The 23511-nt window shown below is 45.1% G+C and overlaps 2 protein-coding genes across 6 annotated transcripts in view; both read left to right on the top strand.

The window, feature by feature from the left end:
- Positions 1 to 11475, top strand: part of stim1a (stromal interaction molecule 1a) — a 41424-nt gene extending 29949 nt beyond the window's left edge. The window contains exons 8-14 of one of the 5 annotated variants that reach the window (XM_045214726.1): positions 1964 to 2141; positions 3379 to 3546; positions 5340 to 5440; positions 5572 to 5804; positions 7616 to 7696; positions 9150 to 9213; positions 10223 to 11475. In XM_045214726.1, coding sequence (XP_045070661.1) covers positions 1964 to 2141; positions 3379 to 3546; positions 5340 to 5440; positions 5572 to 5804; positions 7616 to 7696; positions 9150 to 9213; positions 10223 to 10757 — 1360 coding nt within the window. In that variant the 3' untranslated portion in view covers positions 10758 to 11475. Of the gene's footprint in view, positions 1 to 1963; positions 2142 to 3378; positions 3547 to 5339; positions 5441 to 5571; positions 5805 to 7615; positions 7697 to 9149; positions 9541 to 10222 lie in introns of all 5 variants that reach the window. The other 4 variants (XM_045214720.1, XM_041876912.2, XM_045214724.1 and 1 more) reach the window with 4 other exon arrangements.
- Positions 11476 to 11574: 99 nt separating this feature from the next.
- Positions 11575 to 23505, top strand: LOC121566960 (protein sel-1 homolog 3). The gene is made up of 23 exons (XM_041876911.2): positions 11575 to 13656; positions 13782 to 14256; positions 14544 to 14670; positions 14782 to 14903; positions 15004 to 15119; positions 15245 to 15306; positions 15389 to 15521; positions 15602 to 15737; positions 15847 to 15987; positions 16120 to 16331; positions 16431 to 16610; positions 16721 to 16840; positions 16937 to 17077; positions 17187 to 17249; positions 17348 to 17521; positions 17608 to 17735; positions 17825 to 17908; positions 17998 to 18088; positions 19669 to 19756; positions 19853 to 19962; positions 20074 to 20201; positions 22816 to 22921; positions 23016 to 23505. Exons 1-23 carry the CDS (start codon positions 13603 to 13605, stop codon positions 23112 to 23114), a joined length of 3090 nt encoding a protein of 1029 aa, XP_041732845.2. The 5' UTR covers positions 11575 to 13602; the 3' UTR covers positions 23115 to 23505.
- Positions 23506 to 23511: the final 6 nt, after the last annotated feature.

Genomic DNA, 23511 nt, shown 5'->3' with positions numbered 1-23511 from the left:
CAATGCACCAATTCTGATCAGATATTGATCATCTCAAACATATGATGTGATCTCTTTAAAACATAGCAGCCTAGGCTGTATACAAGATAAAGCAGTCTCTCTGTGGATTACATAAATATCTACAGTCCTATCTCTCCTGGTGGATCACATGAATATCTACAGTCCTATCTCTCCTGGTGGATCACATGAATATCTACAGTCCTAGCTCTCCTGGTGGATTACATGAATATCTACAGTCCTATCTCTCCTGGTGGATCACATGAATATCTACAGTCCTATCTCTCCTGGTGGATCACATGAATATCTACAGTCCTATCTCTCCTGGTGGATTACATGAATATCTACAGTCCTATCTCTCCTGGTGGATTACATGAATATCTACAGTCCTATCTCTCCTGGTGGATCACATGAATATCTACAGTCCTAGCTCTCCTGGTGGATTACATGAATATCTACAGTCCTATCTCTCCTGGTGGATCACATGAATATCTACAGTCCTATCTCTCCTGGTGGATTACATGAATATCTACAGTCATATCTCTCCTGGTGGATCACATGAATATCTACAGTCCTATCTCTCCTGGTGGATCACATGAATATCTACAGTCCTATCTCTCCTGGTGGATTACATGAATATCTACAGTCCTATCTCTCCTGGTGGATCACATGAATATCTACAGTCCTATCTCTCCTGGTGGATTACATGAATATCTACAGTCCTATCTCTCCCTGTGGGCCCTCTGTGTGTTTGAACTGTGGTCTTGTGACAGACCTCACAGGATAGTGTGACATGACGCGGTACTAGGCCAGCATGACAAAGCCAGCCATCCCACAAATGGACTCCTTGTTGGTCTTTTATATAGTCATGTCTGAGGCACTGAGGACCACATGTCTACGATGGTAATGCAGTACATTCTCATTCTGCTGTGGAAGAAGAAGAGCACAATAATCCCAACACAGGAAGGCCATAGAGTACTGGGCTCTGTCACAACTGGGGCCCCATTCCTGGCCTGGCCAAGCTCTCTGACAGCTGCCCTCTGCCCTCTACACGTTCGTCATTGTTTTCAGCCACATACTGAAAGATGCAAGCCCCTCATTCTAGGGCTGGTGTTAAGTCTAATGGAATTGTCTACTGAGCGAGTAGACACTCGCTTGACTGCGTAATCTGTGCTCTTCGTTGCTTTAGTTTCACAGAATAACGCATTTAAGTTATTTTGTTGTTTTTCAAGAATGTCTGTTCAGTTGTGCGTAAAATGTCAAGGAAGCGTGGAAATTACCGTGATAGGCTTACAGTCCGGAACTACAAACTAGTGCTGAACTGTTTTTAATGTAGAGATGGTTACAAGGCAACAGGCTGCTGGAGTCGGTGTACTTCCAGCTAGCTCTTGAAACTGGACCCTGCCTGTAAAACAAACCATGTCTTTATGTCTGCCCAGGGAATCTCAACTACATGTAGCACATAAATCAGAGGACGACAGAGACTCGTAGCTCTCCAGTGATGGATCCCTGGCTTCCTTGGGCTCTATAGTGGTCATTCTTTATAGCCAGGAGCACCAAGGTCCAAGGACAGCTGGTTGGAGGATGCTATGTGGACATGCCAGTCTCCCTGGCATCTAGTAGTAAAATGATACAGGCACTTCTATTGTTTGCCCCTGTCATTGCTGAGTCACTGATTACTAGCACCTGTAACATGTCCCCATAATTCTTCCTGGTCATGCCATGTGATCAGGAAAATAACAGATTACATCTCATGCTTTTCCTTGTCTGACTCTCTCTTGCTCGCTCTCTCTCACTCTCGCGATCATGCTTTCGCTCTCGCTCTCTCATGGTCTCTCGCGCTCTCTGTCTCCCTTGCGCTCTCTGTCTCCCTCGCGCGCTCTCTGTCTCCCTCGCACGCTCTCTGTCTCCCTCGCGCGCTCTCTGTCTCTCTCTCGCTCACAATCTCTCTCGCTCCCTCCCTCAGGCTGCAGATAGCCCAGGAGGAGCACCGTACAGTGGAGGTGGAGAAGGTGAACCTGGAACAGAAGCTGAGGGATGAGATCAACTGTGCCAAGCAGGAGGCCCAGCGGCTCAAGGGGCTCCGTGAGGGCACCGAGAACGAGCTGAGTAGGCAGAAATATGCCGAGGAGGAGCTGGACCAGGTACTGGACTGTACCACTTTGGAGAGGGACAGGGGTGGAGAACAAATGCATGTGGATGAGAGAGGGAGAATTAGTCTAGTGGGATTCTTGTTGAGAAACAAGGCGTGTAACAAGAACCTGTAGAGTAAAGCCCGAGAGGAGAGACACTCCAACTGACTGAACCCTGTTAACCAGTCTATATTCTAGATTTAGATGGATTAGATGCCGAATGGGATCAGTAGGCTTAACTCCCACTCAGCTCTTTGCCCATCAGGGAAATGGCAGGAAAAGAAGCAGCGGTCGGCCCACACAGGGCAGGTGAGCAGAGGGCTCACGTTGTGTACTCTCTCATCAATCCACTACTATCACTATGGTCTCCTGAGAACACACTGCAGTCTGCTGGAGGAAGCAATAGTCACTCCTTTATCTGATTTCAGTTCTCAATATCCCTCCTTTTAGTCTTTTCAGCATGCATGCCTAGGAAGAGGATGATTTTAAAATGTTCCTGCAATAGGAACCACTGTGCTAAATTTCAGGAAAATCTAAAAGTGCATTAATATTCTTCTTCCATTTTCACACAGAATCAGCTAGAGAATATTTTGAATCCAGCTCTGAATGCTTTCATATGACATAACAATTAGATTCACAGCTCCTGACTGCAGGCAGGGCCCATTACACCTCACCCAAAAACATGGCCTAGTTCTTCAGAGGATTTGGAATGCTCATTTCATCTGGAGGGTTTCTCTGGAGGCCTGTTCTCTTGTTGTCGGGTCCCAGTGGAGGTCAAACCAGGTCAGCCCTCATACCTGCCTGATCAGAAAAGAGAACCACTCTGATGTCACATGGCCCCATATACAGCCTTAACTCTCCCTGTGCATATGGCTTGCAGGCCCCCTGCTCCCCTGGCTGGCCCAGTGCTGCTCCATTAAGGCTTGGCATTGATTGAGTCAAAGGGCAGCTGGGTGGCTCTGGGCTCATTTGCACAGCTCTTAATGAGTTGTCTGGAGACAGACCGCGCTAGCTTTCATGAGCCAATGGGATCACATTTCCCTCTCCCATCCCCCACCTCCACATCCATGTTCACACCATGGTCCAGAGAGACTTGTCACAGTGTGGGAATGACACATTTGTGCTAAATACACAACTTGTGTGTTGGACTTTGACCTTAACGTGTAGACTTTGGTGTGTTCCTTTCGCTGCTGTATTGAGTCATAAGAAGTTATGTGCTGTATGTTGACTTCGTGTGTGTGCGCTGCAGGTGCGCATGGCCCTCAAGAAGGCAGAGAAGGAGCTGGAGTCTCGCTGCAGCTGGTCCCCACCAGAGTCCCTCCAGAAGTGGCTGCAGCTCACCCATGAGGTGGAGGTGCAGTACTATAACATCAAGAAGCAGAACGCTGAGAAGCAGCTGCTGGTGGCTAAAGAAGGGGTGAGACGCCACAGAACTAGATATACCGTATGAGGACTAGAATTCAGAAAGTATTCAGACCCCTTTACTTTTTCCAGATTTTGTTACGTTACAGCCTTATTCTAAAATGGATTACATTGTTTTTTCCCCCTCATTAATCTACACACAATACCCAATAATGACAAAGCAGAAACAGTTTTGTAGATTTTTTTGGTGCTCATTTATTACAAATAAAAAACTGAAATCCCATTTACATAAGTATTCAGACCCTTTACTCAGTACTTTGTTGAAGCACCTTTGGCAGCGATTACAGCGTCGAGTCTTCTTGGGTATGACGCTACAAGCTTGGCATACCTGTATTTGGGGAGTTTCTTCCATTCTCCTCTGCAGATCCTCTCGAGCTCTGTCAGGTTGGATGGGGAGCGTCGCTGCAAAGCTATTTTCAGGTATCTCCAGAGATGTTAGATCAGGTTCAAGTCCGGGCTCTGGCTGGGCATCTCAAGGACATTCAGAAACTTGTCCCGATGTCACTCCTACATTGTCTTGGCTGTTTGCTTAGGGTCATGGTCCTGTTAGAAGGTGAACCTTCTCCCCAGTCTGAGGTCCTGAGTGCTCTGGAGCAGGTTTTCATCGAGGATCTCTCTGTACTTTGCTCCGTTCATCTTTCCCTCGATCCTGACTAGTGTCCCAGTCCCTGCTGCTGAAAAACATCCCCACAGCATGATGCTGCCACCACCATGCTTCACCGTAGGGATGGTGCCAGGTTTCCTTCAGACTTGACGCTTTGCATTCAGGCCGAAGAGTTCAATCTTGGTTTCATCAGACCAGAGAATCTTGTTTCTCATGGTCTGAGAGTCCTTTAGGTGCATTTTGGCAAACTCCAAGTGGGCTGTCATGTGCCTTTTTACTGAGGAGTGTCTTCCGTCTGGCCACTACCATAAAAGCCTGATTGGTGGAGTGCTGCAGAGATGGTTGTCCTTCTGGAAGGTTGTCCCATCTCCACAGAGGAACTGGAGCTCTGTCAGAGTGACCATCATGTTATTGGTCACCTCCCTGACCAAGGCCCTTCTCCCCCGATTGCTCCGTTTGGCCAGGCGGCCAGCTCTAGGAAGAGTCTTGGTGGTTCCACACTAATTCCATTTAAGAATGATGCAGGCCACTGTGTTCTTGGAGACCTTCAATGCTGCAGAAAGGTTTTGGTACCCTTCCCCAGATCTGTGCCTCGACACAATCCTGTCTCGGAGCTCTACGGACAATTCCTTCGACCTCATGGCTTGATTTTTGCTCTGACATGCACTGTCAACTGTGGGACCTTTTATTGACAGGTGTGTGCCTTTCCAAATTATGTCCAATCAATTTAATATACAACAGGTGGACTCCAAACAAGTTGTAGAAGCATCTCAAGAATGATCAATGGAAACAGGATGCACCTGAGCTCAATTTCGAGTGTCATAGCAAATGGTCTGAATACTTATGTAAATAAGGTATTTCTGTTTTTTATTTGTAATACCTTTGCAAACAGTTCTAAAACCTGTTTTCACTTTGTCATTATGGGGTATTGTGTGTAGATTGATGAGGAAACATTTTTATTTAATCCATTTTAGAATAAGGCTGTAACGTAACAAAATGTGGAAAAGGGGAATGGGCCTGAATACTTTCCGAATGCGCACTGTATGCCATATGAGGACTAGATATACCGAATGAGTAGGGCCAGGGGATTTCTCTGACAATGTGAGCAGGAGAAACTATGGACTCTTAGTGTGACAGAGGTGACGGAACCTGGGAGTAATGTTTTATCGTGTGTGCGACTGCAGGCAGAGAAGATCAAGAAGAAGCGGAACACCATCTTTGGGACCTTCCATGTGGCACACAGCTCCTGTCTGGACAATGTGGATCACCAAATTCTGACAGCCAAGTCAGTTTAATTACATATACAGTATATTGGGATTTGTCTAAAGCCAATATCTCCTATATCTGTTCACATTGTGATCTGTACTTGTATTCCTCTGTCCCCCCCCCATCTCACTCTCCTCTCCTCCGGTCCAGACAAGCCCTGGGTGAGGTGACTGCTGCTCTGAGGGAGAGGCTGCACCGCTGGCAGCAGATTGAGATTCTGACGGGGTTCACCATCGTCAACAACCCTGGGCTGTCCTCCCTGGCCTCCACCCTGAACCTTGACCCCAGCATCATGGGCGGCCGGGCCACGCCCCAGCACTTCATTATGTCTGATGACATGGACGACATGGACGAGGACATCATATCGCCCGGAACTCTGCAATGTAAGGGCTCGCCCGACTCCTTCGGCCCCGCTGTGGGACTCAGTAGCAAAAGACCCCCTAAATACACCAAGGGCCTCCTGGGGAAATCCAAAAGTCAACTCTCATATGAAAATTAGCATACAGACACAAAATATTATCATTAACAATTGATCAACTATTCTCTCAATTTATTAAAATGAGCAGCCCGGTTGGTGTAGGGATTTGGGGTGTTTGTCTGTGATTGAGAGTCCAACAATGGACCCCAGGAAGAGTAGCTGCTGCTTTCGCAACAGCTAATGGGGATCCTAATAAAATACCCCAAAAAGTGTTGTGTGTTTGCAAATCTGTAATGTATGAATTGTAATTTCACCTGTCTTTTTTTATACATGTTTTCAGTTGGTTGGGGTGTTTATTTTGTTCCATTTTGGAAATTAGTTTTGCCTCGATATGGGAATTTCACTTCTGGGATGGAGTGTGAGACGAGAACAATGTTGATATCACATGCTGTGGAAATTGAACCTCTGAAGAAATACATACTTCATGACACCAAATCTTTGTGCTGATCTATTTTTAGCAGTTGTCTCCTAGTATGACCAATGGAATGTGCTGTTAGGACACGACTGAAATATAGGACTGAACATGAAGCAACAGTATGCAATATCAAAGGCCATTGTCCTCCAGTACTCCTATAAGCTTGATAAGGCTTTAGCTTTGGGAAAGAGGAAGGCACAATGGTAAAACAATTGTCTTCCTTGTAGTGCTGCCCGGAAGACCATTAGTTTTATCTCCTCACATAGAGCTTTGCTTTCTATTGTGTTTTAAGTCAAGTCCTTCCCCAGTGAGTACACATTTATCACCTTGTTTCAGCCGCTAAGGAATGAAATACTCAGGGTTTCTTCTTTTGAAATGGAGAATTACAGCTTTTATTAACCAGTTAGGATCTCAAAGGGAGTTGTGATGTGAACAACATACTTTAGTTCTTATTTATATTGCTAGTCTTGGTAACCTAAATGTATTCTATTTATTGTAACATAATGTTGACATATTAAGTCAATCAACGTGTTCTTTGGTATCCTGGTAACCAGCTCTGATAAGCTCTACAGGGCAGTATCTGGGTTATGATTATAGCAGACCCAGAGAGAGCTGATACTGTCTGGGTTATGATTATAGCAAACACAGAGAGAAGTACTGATACTGTCTGGGTTATGATTATAGCAAACACAGAGAGAAGTACTGATACTGTCTGGGTTATGATTATAGCAGACCCAGAGAGAAGGGATGATAATGTCTGGGTTATGATTATAGCAAACACAGAGAGAAGGGATGATAATGTCTGGGTTATGATTATAGCAGACCCAGAGAGAAGGGATGATAATGTCTGGGTTATGATTATAGCAAACACAGAGAGAAGGGATGATAATGTCTGGGTTATGATTATAGCAGACCCAGAGAGAAGGGATGATAATGTCTGGGTTATGATTATAGCAGACCCAGAGAGAAGGGATGATAATGTCTGGGTTATGATTATAGCAGACCCAGAGAGAAGGGATGATAATGTCTGGGTTATGATTATAGCAAACACAGAGAGAAGTACTGATACTGTCTGGGTTATGATTATAGCAGACCAATAGAGAGAAGGGCTGATACTAACTGCAGGGGTAAGCTGAGCTCTAGTTCTGTTGTCTCCTTCTAGGTCTCTGTCACTGCAGTCCTCTAGTAAGTCTTCTAATCCACATGAATAACATGTCCCCTCCTCCCTCACTTCCCTTCTCCCCCCACCAACACTTTCTCTTTGGCTGCGGCGGCCGTTCGTGTCTCTGGTCGACCCCCAGACACCAACTGGCTCAAGGACCGGCGATCGAGTGATCTGTGGTCCGTGGGTTCGGACAGCCAGTCCTTCAGGAAATACTCTGGTTGGCCTGTTAGCTACTCATGCCCCCTCGTCCTGACCTCAACACTCCCTCCCTCCCTCCCTCTATCTCTCTTTCTCCTTAAGTCACCCACCCCTGTCAAAACCTCAGAGCACATACTGTAACACTCTTGCCTGGGGCCTGTAGATGGATATAGCTGTAACACTCTGGGCCTGGGGCCTGTAGATGGATATAGCTGTAACACTGGGCCTGGGGCCTGTAGATGGATATAGCTGTAACACTCTGGCCTGGGGCCTGTAGATGGATATAGCTGTAACACTCTGGTCTGGGGCCTATAGATGGATATAGCTGTAACACTCTGGTCTGGGGCCTATAGATGGATATAGCTGTAACACTCTGGTCTGGGGCCTGTATATGGATATAGCTGTAACACTCTGGTCTGGGGCCTATAGATGGATATAGCTGTAACACTCTGGTCTGGGGCCTGTATATGGATATAGCTGTAACACTGGTCTGGGGCCTATAGATGGATATAGCTGTAACACTCTGGTCTGGGGCCTGTAGATGGATATAGCTGTAACACTCTGGCCTGGGGCCTGTATATGGATATAGCTGTAACACTCTGGCCTGGGGCCTGTAGATGGATATAGCTGTAACACTCTGGTCTGGGGCCTATAGATGGATATAGCTGTAACACTCTGGTCTGGGGCCTGTATATGGATATAGCTGTAACACTGGTCTGGGGCCTATAGATGGATATAGCTGTAACACTCTGGTCTGGGGCCTGTATATGGATATAGCTGTAACACTCTGGTCTGGGGCCTATAGATGGATATAGCTGTAACACTCTGGTCTGGGGCCTATAGATGGATATAGCTGTAACACTCTGGTCTGGGGCAGGGCCTGTAGATTGAAAAGGCAAACTCTCCACGCTGCGTCCACGTACCCCTGGCCGTACTGTCTCCAGCTGTCCAATGACTTGCTCTTCTTCCTCAGCCTGATCCTCCTCTTCTTCCGCATCACCCAGAGCACTCTTCCACTCACCAGTGACTGTTCTTAGACACCCTCACAACATACTGGCACTGTCTGCTTTTACAAATAATGATCTACAATGAAGGGGGAAGGGTTGGTTATGATGAAAGATTTCACTTTTGACCCCCCTGCAAAAACTCCTCACCAGACACCAGCCAAACTTCTCACCAGACACCAGCCAAACTTCTCACCAGCTAAGCATAGCTAAGGCCCAGGTGTTTGAACATCAGATATTTTGCATCCATCACATGCATTTCTCTCAACCAAACATTACTGAACTGCTCAACACCGAGGTCAACAACACTAATTCAGTACTGAAATGTCTCAAACACCCATGTCTACTGCTAGTGCCCTCCCAGTCTAATTCCAGCCTACTCTTGTCCCTCACCCTGTGTTGTGTTGTGTGTGTGTATAATCAGAGAGTGGTTGTTGATAATGGTGGTGTTCTGTGTTGTCGCTACAGCTCCCAGTATGATGTCCCTACGTCAGCGCCACATGGACTCCCAGCTGGCCATGGGCTCCCAGAGGTTGGTAGAGACCTGCCTGTTGGCGGGGCAGCAGGGAGACAGTACCTCCTACCTATCCAGGTCTAGGGCCCCCCTTCAACAGTCACACAACCAGTCCTTCCAACAGTTTGAGGCTCTCCCCCTGCCTCCCTTGTCCTCGGCTGTCTCGCACCCCTCGATCATCTGCTCCTCCTCCCCACCTCTTTCCTACCGTCAGCCCCTCTCCTCCCACTTCCACTCCTCCTCCTCCTTACACTCCACCTCTCCTCATTCCTCCCATGTCTATCACTCATCTTATTTTCAGCCCATGGACACCATCCCAGACTTCCAGCGTAGCAGCAGCTTCGGGTACCCATCTGCTCTCTTCTCTCCACACGCACTGCATGCGTGTGGGCTTTTCAACCCATAGTTTTAATGTTATTTTTTAGATCTGGGCTGCAGTGTTTTCTCATTTTCATTAACGATTGTTTCATCTGACTATAACTCATCCATTTTGCAGCCTGTGACTTTTGCGTACATTACTTACATTACATTGCGTTATTACTTTTTTGTTGAAAATCAATTTTGATGCCTTATTCATTATTTCATATTTTGAGTTTTTGCCATCCTCTCCCAACCCTTGTCTTTCCCCCTGGCTGCACTACTAACAGGAGTGGAGTTTCCCAGTAGTGTCCACTGTGTCCTTGGCTTTATAGGCATTGGTTAGATTACCTCCAGCATGCAGTGCTTTAGCTTGGATCCACTTTTCAGTCAGGCCCATTCCAGAAACAATCCCTCTACCCCATAGGCATGTACCCCATAGTTCTGAAAGGATTAGAAAGATGTAAGCATTCCATCTGGTGGTAAAAAATCCACCTAGCCTATCAGAGGGGGAAATGGAGCTACTACCATTGCTTATATCTGTCCAGTTCTTTCAGATCTACTTGAAGTGCCTAGGTGGTAGAGGCTATAGAATGTCTCTGGACCGGGCCTCACAGTCCCTCTCTTTCACTCTTCCTCCACCGACTCTCTTCTGTTCTTCCACCCACAGGGAACTGAACCGCTCAGACTCAGACTCCTCCCTGTCCCTCTGCCAAATCGGTGATCGTCTGTCTGCCTACAGCTCCAAGGGCCACCTGGTGAAACCCACCTCCTTCCTGTATGGCCCCCCCATCCGCTCCGCCTCCGACGAGCCCTCCCTGCATGCACACACCCCTAATGGAGGGAACCGTGTCCACGAGGGAGGAGCCCTGGCCGAGCCAGTCCCAGAGAGCCCCATCCTGATGAAGAAGGTATACAGCATCGAGAAGTCAGCCAGCCTGGGAGAGATGGATGTTGGCCTCGTTGGTATGTCCATGTCAGAGTCCTCCCGCTCCCTCAGCCCCAACTCCACCGACGCCGACACCCCCTCCCCCACGGGGGGCCAGCCTGGGGCCGCAGGGGCCAAGGGCAGCAGCCGCATCCCTCAAGTCTCCTCCAAGAAGAGCCCTCTGGAGGAAGACAGCGGCTCCACGGGAGAAGACACAGACTCCGTCGCCAGCCGCAAGAAACACACCTTCAAGATCTTCAAAAAACAGAAGAAATAATGAGGAGGGTTAAAGACTATTAAAGAGGTCAAAGGTGTTTCACTTTATTATTATTTCTGTTTTGGAGAAGTTGTTTTGGGTGGTTCACTAGTCACAAGCGATGGCGCAAATCTTTGCCTTTATGGTTTTGTTGGTACTTTCTCTGAGGAGCTGTGGGCGCAACCAGCTATCCGATTTATATGATTTTTATCCAGATAATGTTGGGAATGGGTGGTATTGTATAGTGGAATGTAAAGCACTATTTATTTAGCAGGAAAGGGTGCCAGTCTCTCAAAGAGCAACAAGTCTCCGGGGTGGACGTCTTTTGGTTTTACTTCAACCTGTGTCAGTTTGCATGTCTTCACGTTTTGTTTGACTGATATTATCTGAATGCTCCTAGGTGTTTGCTTGGTTCTTGTCCCCATACTGCTTAGACAACACTTAAAATCTGCTGTTTCTTTTGGTTAATACCCAACCACCTCCTTGTTATGTGTTTTGATAAAGGATTGTGTCAGATGGGACCTTGAGCACCTAATGGGTGTCATTGTTGGTCAATAGGGGGAGGGGGCTGAACAATACTTGCAAAAACCTCCTGAGTCAATTGTGCTAACACGAAATCTAGCAATCAATGTTGGCAGAACTCTTCCAGTACAACTGCAGTCACAGCGACACACACACACACACAGCGACACACACACACACACATACGCATACAGTACACACACACACACAAATACATACAAAAATCATTCAATGTGATTTTCTGGATTTTTGTTTTAGATTCTGTCTCTCACAGTTGAAGTGTACCTATGATACAAATTACAGACCTCTACATGCTTTGTAAGTAGGAAAACCTGCAAAATCGACAGTGTATCAAATACTTGTTCTCCCCACTGTACATACATACATACATGATGGTGCACCTTTGGAAGTGAAGTAGAAGTGCTAACTTGATTTAAACCCCTAGAAGACCCCAGCACATACAAAGCTGCAACAAAATAAGTAGCCTGTATAACAGCGCAAGAAGTAATTGTCCCTGATTTAAGTTCCCTAATAGAGGGGAAAGTTATTAAAAGGACTACTTGAACTATATGAATGTAATATCAATGTAAAATGTTTTTTGAAGTAAACCTCTACATTTGCAAATTGGCAATCATAGCAATCAACTTTGCAATTGTAAGAGATACCATGTGAGTCATTATGTTCTGTAGGCTATTGTTGGAGATGCTACTCTTTTTAAGTGCCAAAACAAAGACTCTGGTCCAGTGGCCTTTATTCTTGTCATCAACTATATATGTGCTGTCTGTTGTACGTTAGAGGCAGCGTTAGAATGAGTAGCACTGCCTTCCGTTTTTATCTGGGGACTCCAAACAAAAATAAGGTGAGCAATTTGACAATGTCACCCACATAATTTCAAGCAGGGAGTTTCAGGCTGCGTTTGTATTTCTAAGACTCCAAGTTGTATGTAGAACATTCTGGAGAGGTGTTTGCTACTTTAGCTTGTACTGTAGAATACCCTGATCACCTAGATTCACATTATACAGATCCAAAGTCAAGCACACAATAACAGTAATGGTACTGTATCTACCCATCATAATTATAAACTCACTTGCCATTAATGGTTTTGAGGGCACACGTGGTTTAGAAAAGTATGTCACGATACTTTCTGGTAGAAGGGACTCTCCTATAACTTCCTAAGCAATTAACCTGCTCGACTGCTCCTGAATCTGTGTAATAACCAAAACAGTGTTCCAAACTACACCATCGCCCCCGACGGGAGGCCTCACACAGTGCAATTGATGGAATGGATGAAAAATAAATGTAATTATTTTATTGATCAGTTGAAAACATGAACTTCCTATTGGTACTTTTTAAAGTGTAATTTGTACCTCTTCTGCACGATGAACCTGTAATATGGATTATGCCGTCTATCAGTGACTGACAGTTGCCATTATACTGCACTGAGTTGTATTGATGCATGTCAACTGCTGTATTAACATCTGTAATGGACTTGAGATCAACTCGAGCATCATGACTCTCTGTCCAGCCCTACTTTAACTCCCGACTTCTCCCTTTGAGCTTCTATTTATGAATACATATATTTGTACAGATAAAAAAATGTTTTGGTATCTTCTGTGACGTTCTCTATACTTTTATGGCACTCATGCATGATAGCAATAAACTATTTTGAATGAAAGACATGGACTTTGTTTATCAGATACGAAGAGCTCTTTGTTTGGGGGATGATAACAGTAACACATAAAACAGTTGCAAGGTGTGAGATGTTATCGTATCACAGGTTTTCTAGAGTAACTGGCACTGCATAATGAACAGACAAGGGGATGTTTATGTATTAATCATATTTACATGTTTTAAACATTCTTATCCCTCTAGTTAACAGTAATAAACAAGCGCAATATGTATTAAATGTGTAAACATTTTCGAATGCCGTAACAAATGAGAGTGAATTTAGGCGAGTTGACTGCTCCCGTCTCTCAAATAATCCGTCGATCTATTGGTCACGTGACGCGTCTGATTGCGCAGCGCTAACAGGTGGAGCTGTGTGCATTTATTCCAATATTTACATAAGCACTTGTTTAATTTATGGACAAAGCAGGATATTAGTCCGGGTTCTCGTCATTGAAACTTTCTCTTAGGTTTCTTCCAGTCAAAAGGACAGCAAACGCACCTTTTTTAAACTAGATTTGACTATATGGTCCTTTATTTGCGTTTTTACTGGTAACCTTTTAATTTGACTGAATTTAGTGTTTGTCTTTCGTGTGCTTCTTTGCATTAAAACATTTAAACCACATTTTTATTGAGCAGCCATCATTTTAAACGAATTAAACACCCCCACACTCGGACCATGAACCAACATAACTTGGAAAAGTGGTTATTACTGTTTCAGCTCAGTTTACAGGTAGGCTATGTTGTAATATATCTATTCTCAAAATAGCCGTTTCAATTTTGGCGCTTCATTTTAAAGAAATTGATCAATTTTTCATGTACATACTATTTTGCTGGCTTTCCTCTCCCTCGACACAGATTGTTTGGTGTTCAGATCGTGTTGTGTTCCTGAATCCCCCAGCTGAACCAGTGTCTGGCTACTCGCTGAAAGTGTTGTACTCCTGTTCTAATCCAGCTGTGGTGCTGGTGGAGTGTCTGGTCTCTTATGACACTGGAGTAAAGTCCACGGTATTCCAGAGACACTGGAGCTGTGAGCCGGGCCCGGACCGGATTAGGACTCTGCTACTGAGCCTCCCTGACTGGCTGGTGTACCAGCCTGACTGGGTTGTGCCTGACACTCAGTGGGTGCTCAGTGGCATGCTGCGTGCCTCTGTCAGTGAGGAGGGATCTGAGGACAGTTACAGGTCAGGCCAGGCCACTGCGGTGGTCAGCTTGCAGCCCACGCCCCCTCTCAGTCGCCCCATGAAGCAACATCAACTCTGCCCTGGCTGGGCTACACAGATGCTGTGGCTAACCCGCAGGACCACCACCTCACAATGCCCTGTGGAACAAGGTAATTACTGTTGTGTAGAGTTAGTTGGTTAGTTTAAAAAAATGTCAGTCCACAACGATACAATAGTTGACAATACAAAATACAGATTTTAAAAACCACATTGTGGACCACTCAAATAGAGCTTTGAGACACTAAAAGCAGTCATAGTCAAACAAGGTATAGTAGTGTAGGACATCTCAGTCAGTAATTCATTTTCAACATATTTAGGCTATAAACTATAACAAACTTCATGCAAACCTTTATATCCTAGCATTTCTCATTTTATCAAAAAATAATCTCCCATTCAGAGACGGTCCATTTGTTGTCGTCCATGTATGCCTCAACTGGAGAGAACTTTGGCATCACCAAGACGTTAAATACCTATAGCAACGAGGTCCTGGAGTACTTGCGGCTCCAAGATATTTATTTTCCATGGTAAGACCACTAGCTACATAGTCTGTATGTGCATGCTAAAAGACATGGGCTTCACGTTGCGGATATTAACATAGGATGATATTTGATAATTTTTTTCTCCCCTGTTGCCAGGTGTGTGTTCTCCATCTGGGTATTTCTGACCCAATCCTGCCAGGAAAAGTTGTGTGGTGTATTTCACCACATAGACTATCAAAATAACTATGCCACTCCCAATTTGTTCCTTAAAAGTTCAGGTAACATAAGACAGAAATGCTCTTCTATTCTCACTTATGGTCAGATGCATTATTAGACCATTATATTGCCTAGTCCTTAGTTATAGCATGTGTTCTGCAGGCCAGCTGCAGGTCCAGATGCATGGGGAGTCTGGGAGGTCCTCAGCGTTCCTCTGTCCGTTCCAGGTGCCCCTGGCCCAGTGGTGCCACGTCAACATGGAGCTGCGTGGCAGAACGGTCAGTATTAACCCCTACCCACAGTAGACAGACAGGAAATCAGTGTCAACCCACTCCCTACTTCAGGAGACTAACCAGTATTCTATTGCAACAATATCTTCACTCTTTTTCTGGATTATTTTTAGGTGGATGTCACCATGGTGTGCATAGATGGTCAGCAACGTTTGGTTCATACTGCAGAACACACGTAAGGATGAACATGATGACAGTCGAGAGAAACCTATAATACATGTCAGAATCATTTTGAATATGGAACTGGTTTGTTACAGGTTCAGAGATCCTATACACCTGGATGATACGGACGGCTACTTTGTGGTCAGTGGAGGTCGATTTATGAGAGGAATTGAAGGTTATTATGGACCGTTGGTGTACTATCGTAACAGAATACCTAATGTCAGGACGGTAAGAATCAGTCAGACACATCCAAATCCATCTGTAATTTAACAAAACATGTTACACATGTATTCACTTGTCTCCCGCAGTCTGAAGTCATTGTTCCAGACCATATTATGAGTCTGAATTTGACTGGATGGCTACAGTCTTGTCAGGGATTTCAGTTGGAGCTTCATATCAAATTGACCGGATATTTACTGAGAGCCAGAGAGAAACAAGAGTCTGGTAATGACGTGTAACATCCACTAGATGGCATGATGGTGTATCGAATATTCAGTGGCTCACAAAGTTAGTGTCACTCTCCATCCAAACTGACACTACCTCTGTTTTCCAGAGAACTGTATGGATGCTTATCATGAGCGGACATTAAAATATAATCTAGCTGTGACACCACACTGTGAACCCTGGGAGGCACCCAGTGCCCCTCAAAGACGCTATGCAGTACGACTGGCAAAGATACTGGCCTCCAAGCATGGTAAGAGCTGGTCAAAATGATAAATATACTCTTCTACAACTATTTTAATCTCCGAATGTGTCCCACCAGTTGACACCATTCAATGAGGATGTTGCAATCTCTCTAATGTTATTGTTTATACTGTATACCCAGGTGGCAGAAAGGTTGATCTGGCGTCAATGGGAAGGGCTCTGTACTCCTTGTCTCTGCGTAAGCTGCGCCAAGAGAGCACTGGATCCACTGGAGTAGTTAACAGGATAATGGCCCCTCTGCTACAAGCTGGCTGTCTGGGGAACAACAGAGCTCTACACCTGTCATCAGTGCTCTACAGCAGTGGTTTAGGAGTGGAGAGGAAGCCCAATAAAGTGGGTGAATGAGTGTGCATTCAGGAGTTTTTCATGGTCAGGAGAAACTCAGGCCCCCTATTTATACTTTGCATGTCTCTTACTCCCCTCATCCTCCAGGCATGGCTACTGTCCCTGCTGTCAGCCCAGAAGGACTGGAGACTGGCCCTGCTGCGCCTCGGGCACCTGCACCGGCTGGGTGAGCATGGCATCCCCTCAGACCCTGACCTGGCCTATGCCTACTACTCTAACATCGCCAAGCAGACGTCCTCCGACCAGCACAACCCCTCACCTCAGCAGGTAGACCTTCGTGCTTGAAGCAAGATCATCTCAGTCTGTGCATGTATTATACAATCCTAAAACATGTCATTTAATGAAACTGCTCCTCATCTGCTATGTCTGTTTTGTAGATGTTTGTAGAATCTATTTACCTGAACAACAAGGAAGTGCTTGGGTTACAAACCAATGAAAACCATGATATCTTTCACTGGTTAAAACTCCAGGCCCGCAATGGAGCCGCAGATGCAGAGGTACTACACATATGTCTGATTGTATTCAGTATTAAACATAATCTCAAGAAATCTTTTGTGATAATGGTTGATAATGGTTGAACTGCTCTTCTATAGCAAGCTGTGGCTCGTATGCTGTTCTGGGGCCAGCAGGGTGTGTCTCCAGACATCCAGACTGCTGTGAGACACTATGAGAGAGGAGCTGTCCGTCTGGGGGACCCAGTGTCCATGTATGACTACGCAATAGTCCTCATGCAGGTCAGAGGTCAATCACTCAGTTTGATGACACAGTCAGTCTCTATAGTCATTCTAAGTTCAATGATAGTAATGTCTAGCCTATCTTGACAATACCATCATTACTTTGAAGGGCCAAGGAGTCGAGAAAGACATTCCAAGGGCAGTCACTTTCCTGAAGAAATCAGTAGAGCAGGTTGGTCAAAATGATGTTCAGAACTTTATCATTATGCATGGCCAGTAGGACTACAATGACACCTTCAAAATTTCTCATCATACCATTCGATCCCACAGGGTTTCATGCCAGCGATCAACGCCCTTGGCTGGTACTATGAGCAGTTTGAGAAGGACTACCAGCGGGCAGTGCAGCTGTGGGAACAGGCTGATAAACAAGGCAGCTCAGATGCTGCTATGAATCTGGGTGTCATGTACTCCCAAGGCCTGTATCCTGGGAAAGCTGCAGACAAGGTCAGGTCAACTGTCAGTATACCCTGTGGTCACCTACGTAGCTATTGGACTGAGATAATGAACCAACAGTGTTTTGTCTCTCCCAGTTCATGGCCTATACCTACTACCTGAAGTCTGCCCAGAGAGGAAACATAGATGGCTCCATTCAGCTGGCTGATGTGTGGACCACAGGGATCCCTGGCCGAGTCAAGAGGCGTCCAGCAGATGCTGTATTGTTAGTCACTAAATTATTAGTTTTTTTTTTCAGAATCTGATTACAACATTGCTTTGCATTGCTTGCCAACCACTCTGTTTTGACCACAGATGGGTTAAGTGGGCAGCTGAACACAATGGACACCTTGGAATGGTCCTCAGGAAGGCCTTGGATTCCTATTTTAAAGGGGATAGGTGACCGTCTCTCTTCTTAGAACATTACATGATAACCCTAATTTGAATGTTTGTTATTGTATGAACCTAATGTTTTTACTGTTTTACAGCTTAATGGCCTTGTTGTATTACATGATGGCAGCTGAGTCAGGATTTGCAGCCGCCCAGTTCAATGTGGCGTACTTATGTGAACAAAACCCTGTGAGTTGGATTGGTGGAACTTGTTTCCACAGTGATGATAGAGTGTATAACTATACTGAACAAAAATATTAACGCAACATCCAAGAATTTCAAAGATTTTACTGAGTTAATATAAGGAAATCAGACAGTTGAAATACATTTATTAGGCCCTAGTCTATGGATTTCTCATGACTGGGAATACAGATATACATCTGTTGGCCACAGATACCTTTTTTTAAAATGTAGGTGCGTGGATCAGAAAACCAGCCAGTATTTGGTGTGACCACCATTTGCGTCATGCAGCGCGACACATCTCCTTCGCATCGAGTTGATCAGGAAGTTGATTGTGGCCTGTGGAATGTTGTCCCACTCCTCTTCAATGGCTGTGCGAAGTTGCTGGATATTGGCTGGAACTGGAACTGGAACACACTGTCTTACACGTCAATCCAGAGCATCCCAAACATGCTCAATGGGTGACATGTCTGGTGACTATGCAGGACATGTAATTGTGTACAGATCCTTGCAACATGGGGCCGTGCATTATCATGCTCCAACATGAGGTGATGGCGGCGGATGAATGGCACGGCAATGGGCCTCAGGATCTCGTCACAGTATCTCTGTGCTTTCAAATTGCCATCAATAAAATGCAATTGTGTTCGTTGTCTGTAGCTTATGCCTGCCCATACCATAACCCCACCGTCACCATGGGGCACTCTGTTCACAATGTTGACATCAGAAAACCGCTCGCCAACAGGACGCCATACACCCTTGTCTGCCATAAGCCCGGTACAGTTGAAACCGGGATTCATCCGTGAAGAGCACACTTCTCCAGCGTGTCAGTGGCCATCAAAGGTGAGTATTTGCCTGCTGCAGGCGGTTTACGACGTCGAACGGCAGTCAGGTCAAGACCCTGGTGAGGACGACAAGCACGCAGATGAGCTTCCCTGAGACGGTTTCTGACAGTTTGTGCAGAAATACTTCGGTTGTGCAAACCCACAGTTTCATCAGCTGTCCGGGTGGCTGGTCACAGACGATAACGCAGGTGAAGAAGCCGGATATGGAGGTCCTGGGCTGGCGTGGTTACACGTGGTCTGCGGTTGTGAGGCTGGTTGGACGTACTGCCAAATTCTCTAAAATGACGTTGGATGTGGTTTATAGTAGAGAAATTAACATTAAATGATCTGGCAACAGCTCTGGTGGACATGGCTGCAGTCAGCATGCTAGTTGCATGCTCCCTCAAAACTTGAGACATTTGTGGCATTGTGTTGTGGCAACTGCACATTTCAGAGTGGCCTTTTATTGTCCCCAGCACAAGGTGCACTTGTGTAATGGTCATACTGTTTAATCAGATTCTTGATATGCCACACCTATCAGGTGGATGGATTATCTTGGCAAAGGAGAAATGCTCATTAACAGGGATGTAAACAAATTAGTACAAAAATGTGAGCTAAATAAGCTTTTTTGTGGAAAATTTCGGGGATCTTTTATTTTTACTCATGAAACATGGGACCACACTTTTCATGTTGCGTTTATATTTTTGTTCAGTATATGACACACATGTAGTATGACACACATGTAGTTATAACTGACCTTTCCAATAGGGAGGTTTCCTGGATCCCACTTTTGCAGTGCAGTGTATGAGGAGACACTACAACCTGACCATCCAGACACAAGATCCTGATCCCTACGGTGAATTGTCTTTGACATAAACAGTCTGCACTGACTCTGTCATTGCACTTTTCTCAGGGAGATTGTATTAATATTTTCTCCATCCATCCTCTCCAGCCCTGATCAGGATGGGTGACCTGCTGTATGAAGGACATGAGCGGAGACCAAAAGATGTTGCAGCAGCAGCAGAGATGTACAAACAGGCAGCACTAAGGAGTGACCCACAGGTATGCCAGCCAGGTTACATCCATGTGATACCATTACCATCTCATTAAAGGAATGCCGTCCCACTCATCTGCCACCCTTGAGTGTGTGTGTCTGCATGCTTTTTCTCACAGGGCTGGTACAGTCTTGGTGTGCTTGTTCAAGAGGAACAGGGGTTACCGTTGTCCATCCTGTCTGAACTGGGTCTGACACAGCATTACATGGCAGATAACACTGAGCTGGCAACTACACTTTACCGCAGGTATGTACTGTGGTACTGTACACTATTCACAACATGCGAATGCCATGTACACTACCTGAGGGTATGATGGAATATCAGTGGCGGTCGGTGCCGTTTAAGATGAGGGACGACGATTATTTGTTTTATGAGCATGGCGTTATTTCTATTACAGCATATTGGATGACTGTCATTCATATTCCATTTACCCAACTCAATGTAACATGGATAAGTTTAGGTTACTTACTACATCATACTATAATTTTCCCTATACCCATCATGATGTTGCTACAACCTAGCCTATGAATGAAAGTTTACAACGTAGGTGCACACAGGTTGAGATAGATTTTTGTAATCAAGGTGACAGACATTGACACATTCAATACCGCCTTGCACAATCTTGCCTGCATCTAGCTGATCTAGGGTGTAATCATTAGTCCAACAGTTGCAAATGAGAGTTTCTATTGGACAAATTCAGGTATGTTTAATCCCGTTCCATTCCGTTCCATTTGCTTCCGTTTAAGAAGCTTTTTTCAACAGAATCGGCGGAATGAATAGACCCTTGATCACATGCAAACACAGTTCACTTTCATAGCAGCCAGATCATTGTACAATTCCTTCTCGCATCTACGTGCTCTCCTTCTCTCACCTTTTCCCTTCGCTTGTGGACTTCAGTGCACAACACATCAGCTGTCTGTGACCAGGCAAAAAAAACTTTCCAAGCCAAATCATAACTGCTAACCGCTACACACAGCCTACATTGTTGTCCCCATACTAGCTAACGTCAAGAAAACAACGTAGCTACTAGAACTAACGCATTAGTAAATCCGCTACAATCATGCAGTACAGTGTACAGTTAGCAAGCAGTTTAGCAGTTACACCGGTGGGCCCCGGTGGCAATAAATTAATCAAACCAAAAGCTTACCTTGACTTGGAAGAGTTCCAGTGTTGGATAGCCATAGCCAGCTAGGTAACATAGCATCCCTCTCTGTTTGAGCCGGGTGTTTGAGTAGGCTAAACTAGCTAGCTAGCTGCATTTGCTAGATAAGTAAGTGAAAGTGAAAAAAATACAAATATAGCTGTCTCTCTCTCATGCTTCTCCTTCATTGTTTAAGAAATTAATTTGTTCAAAACTGTTCAACTATTGTCTTTCTCTCTCTTTGAGTCAACTACTCACCACATTCAAATCAAATCAAATCAAATTGTATTGGTCACATGCGCCGAATACAACAGGTGCAGACATTACAGTGAAATGCTTACTTAAAGCCCTTAACCAACAGTGCATTTATTTTTAACAAAAAATAAAGTAAAAATAAAACAACAACAAAAAAAGTGTTGAGAAAAAAAGAGCAGAAGTAAAATAAAATAACAGTAGGGAGGCTATATATACAGGGGGGTACCCGTGCAGAGTCAATGTAAGCGGGGCACCGGCTAGTTGAGGTAGTTGAAGTAATATGTACATGTGGGTGAGAAAGAGTAGCAGCAGCGTAAAAAGGATGGGGTGGGGGGCAGTGCAAATAGTCCGGGTAGCCATGATTAGCTGTTCAGGAGTCTTATGGCTTGGGGGTAGAAGCTGTTGAGAAGTCTTTTGGACCTAGACTTGGCACTCCGGTACCGCTTGCCGTGCGGTAGCAGAGAGAACAGTCTATGACTAGGGTGGCTGGAGTCTTTGACAATTTTGAGGGCCTTCCTCTGACACCGCCTGAGTATAGAGGTCCTGGATGGCAGGAAGCTTGGCCCCAGTGATGTACTGGGCCGTACGCACTACCCTCTGTAGTGCCTTGCGGTCGGAGGCCAAGCAGTTGCCATACCAGGCGGTGATGCAACCAGTCAGGATGCTCTCGATGGTGCAGCTGTAGAAATTTTTTGAGGATCTGAGGACCCATGCCAAATCTTTTCAGTCTCCTGAGGAAAGGCTTTGTCGTGCCCTCTTCACGACTGTCTTGGTGTGTTTGGACCATGATAGTTCGTTGGTGATGTGGACACCAAGGAACTTGAAGCTCTCAACCTGTTCCACTACAGCCACGTTGATGAGAATGGGGGCGTGCTCAGTCCTTTTTTTTTTCCTGTAGTCCACAATCATCTCCTTTGTCTTGGTCACGTTGAGGGAGAGGTTGTTTGTATGCACTGCAGTGCTAGCTAGCTGTAGCTTATGCTTTCAGTACTAGATTCATTCTCTGATCCTTTGATTAGGTGGACAACATGTCAGTTCATGCTGCAAGAGCTCTGATAGGTTTGAGGACGTCCTCCGTAAGTTGTCATAATTACTGTGTAAGTCAATGGAAGGGGGTGAGAACCATTAGCCTCCTAGGTTTTGTATTGAAGTCAATGTACCCAGAGGAGGACGGAAACTAGCTGTCCACCGGCTACACAACTACCCTACAGAGTGCTGTTGAGGCTACTGTAGACATGCATTGCAAAACAGTGTGTTTTAATCAATTATTTGGTGACATTAATATATTTAGTATAGTTTTATCTAAAAAGGATACCGTTTTTTAATGTTTCACTATTTTTATTTTTATGAAATTCACTGAGGAGGATGGTCTTCCCCTTCCTCCTCTGAGGAGCCTCCACTGTGGTATATTATTGCCAACTGGTTAGGCTGTTCTCACTGTACAATTCCTATACTTTTCCATAGGTGCAGAGACTCCAACGGCACAGCTGAGTCTTACTTGCCCTGCACTCTTGCCCTACTCCATGCTTATCTGCAGTCTTTCCAAAAGGACTACAGTGCTACTATCAAGGTATGTATGATGTTTGAACATTGAACTCGTAGTATTCAACATAGATGTACAGTATTATATGAACATTGATATTGGGCTGTCTTCTCTCCCTCAGGTCTCTGGTACTGTGGTCGTGGCAGTTGCAGTTCCACCAATCCTCTACATCATCCTCCGTGTTCTGAGGGAGCGTGGCATCATGTCTTATCATCACTAGGACCAGGAAGTCCATCAGCCTATCATGACTTATCATCACTAGGACCAGGAAGTCCATCAGCCTATCATGTCTTATCATCACTAGGACCAGGAAGTCCATCAGCCTATCATGTCTTATCATCACTAGGACCAGGAAGCCCATCAGTCTACAACACAATGAGGAAGATAACTTGACTGTATCAGGAGCAACTCCCAGGAAGCACTTTTTCCCCTTATTTTATTCTCATTTGACTGATTTTGTTTTTATAGCTAAAAGTAAATATTATGTGTGTTTTTATCTTTGTTTTATCTGGAATGAAGATAGCACCATTTCCTAAATGTAATGTATGAAGTCATTTCTATGTACTGTATGATCATGGTTTAAAAAACTGTCTTTTGATTGAGCAATATTAAAAAAG

This window comes from Coregonus clupeaformis, chromosome 5 (assembly GCF_020615455.1).
Source record: "Coregonus clupeaformis isolate EN_2021a chromosome 5, ASM2061545v1, whole genome shotgun sequence".
Lineage (NCBI taxonomy): Eukaryota > Metazoa > Chordata > Actinopteri > Salmoniformes > Salmonidae > Coregonus > Coregonus clupeaformis.
Note: the sequence above shows the minus strand (reverse complement) of the source record. Positions and strands in the feature narration are given on the sequence as shown.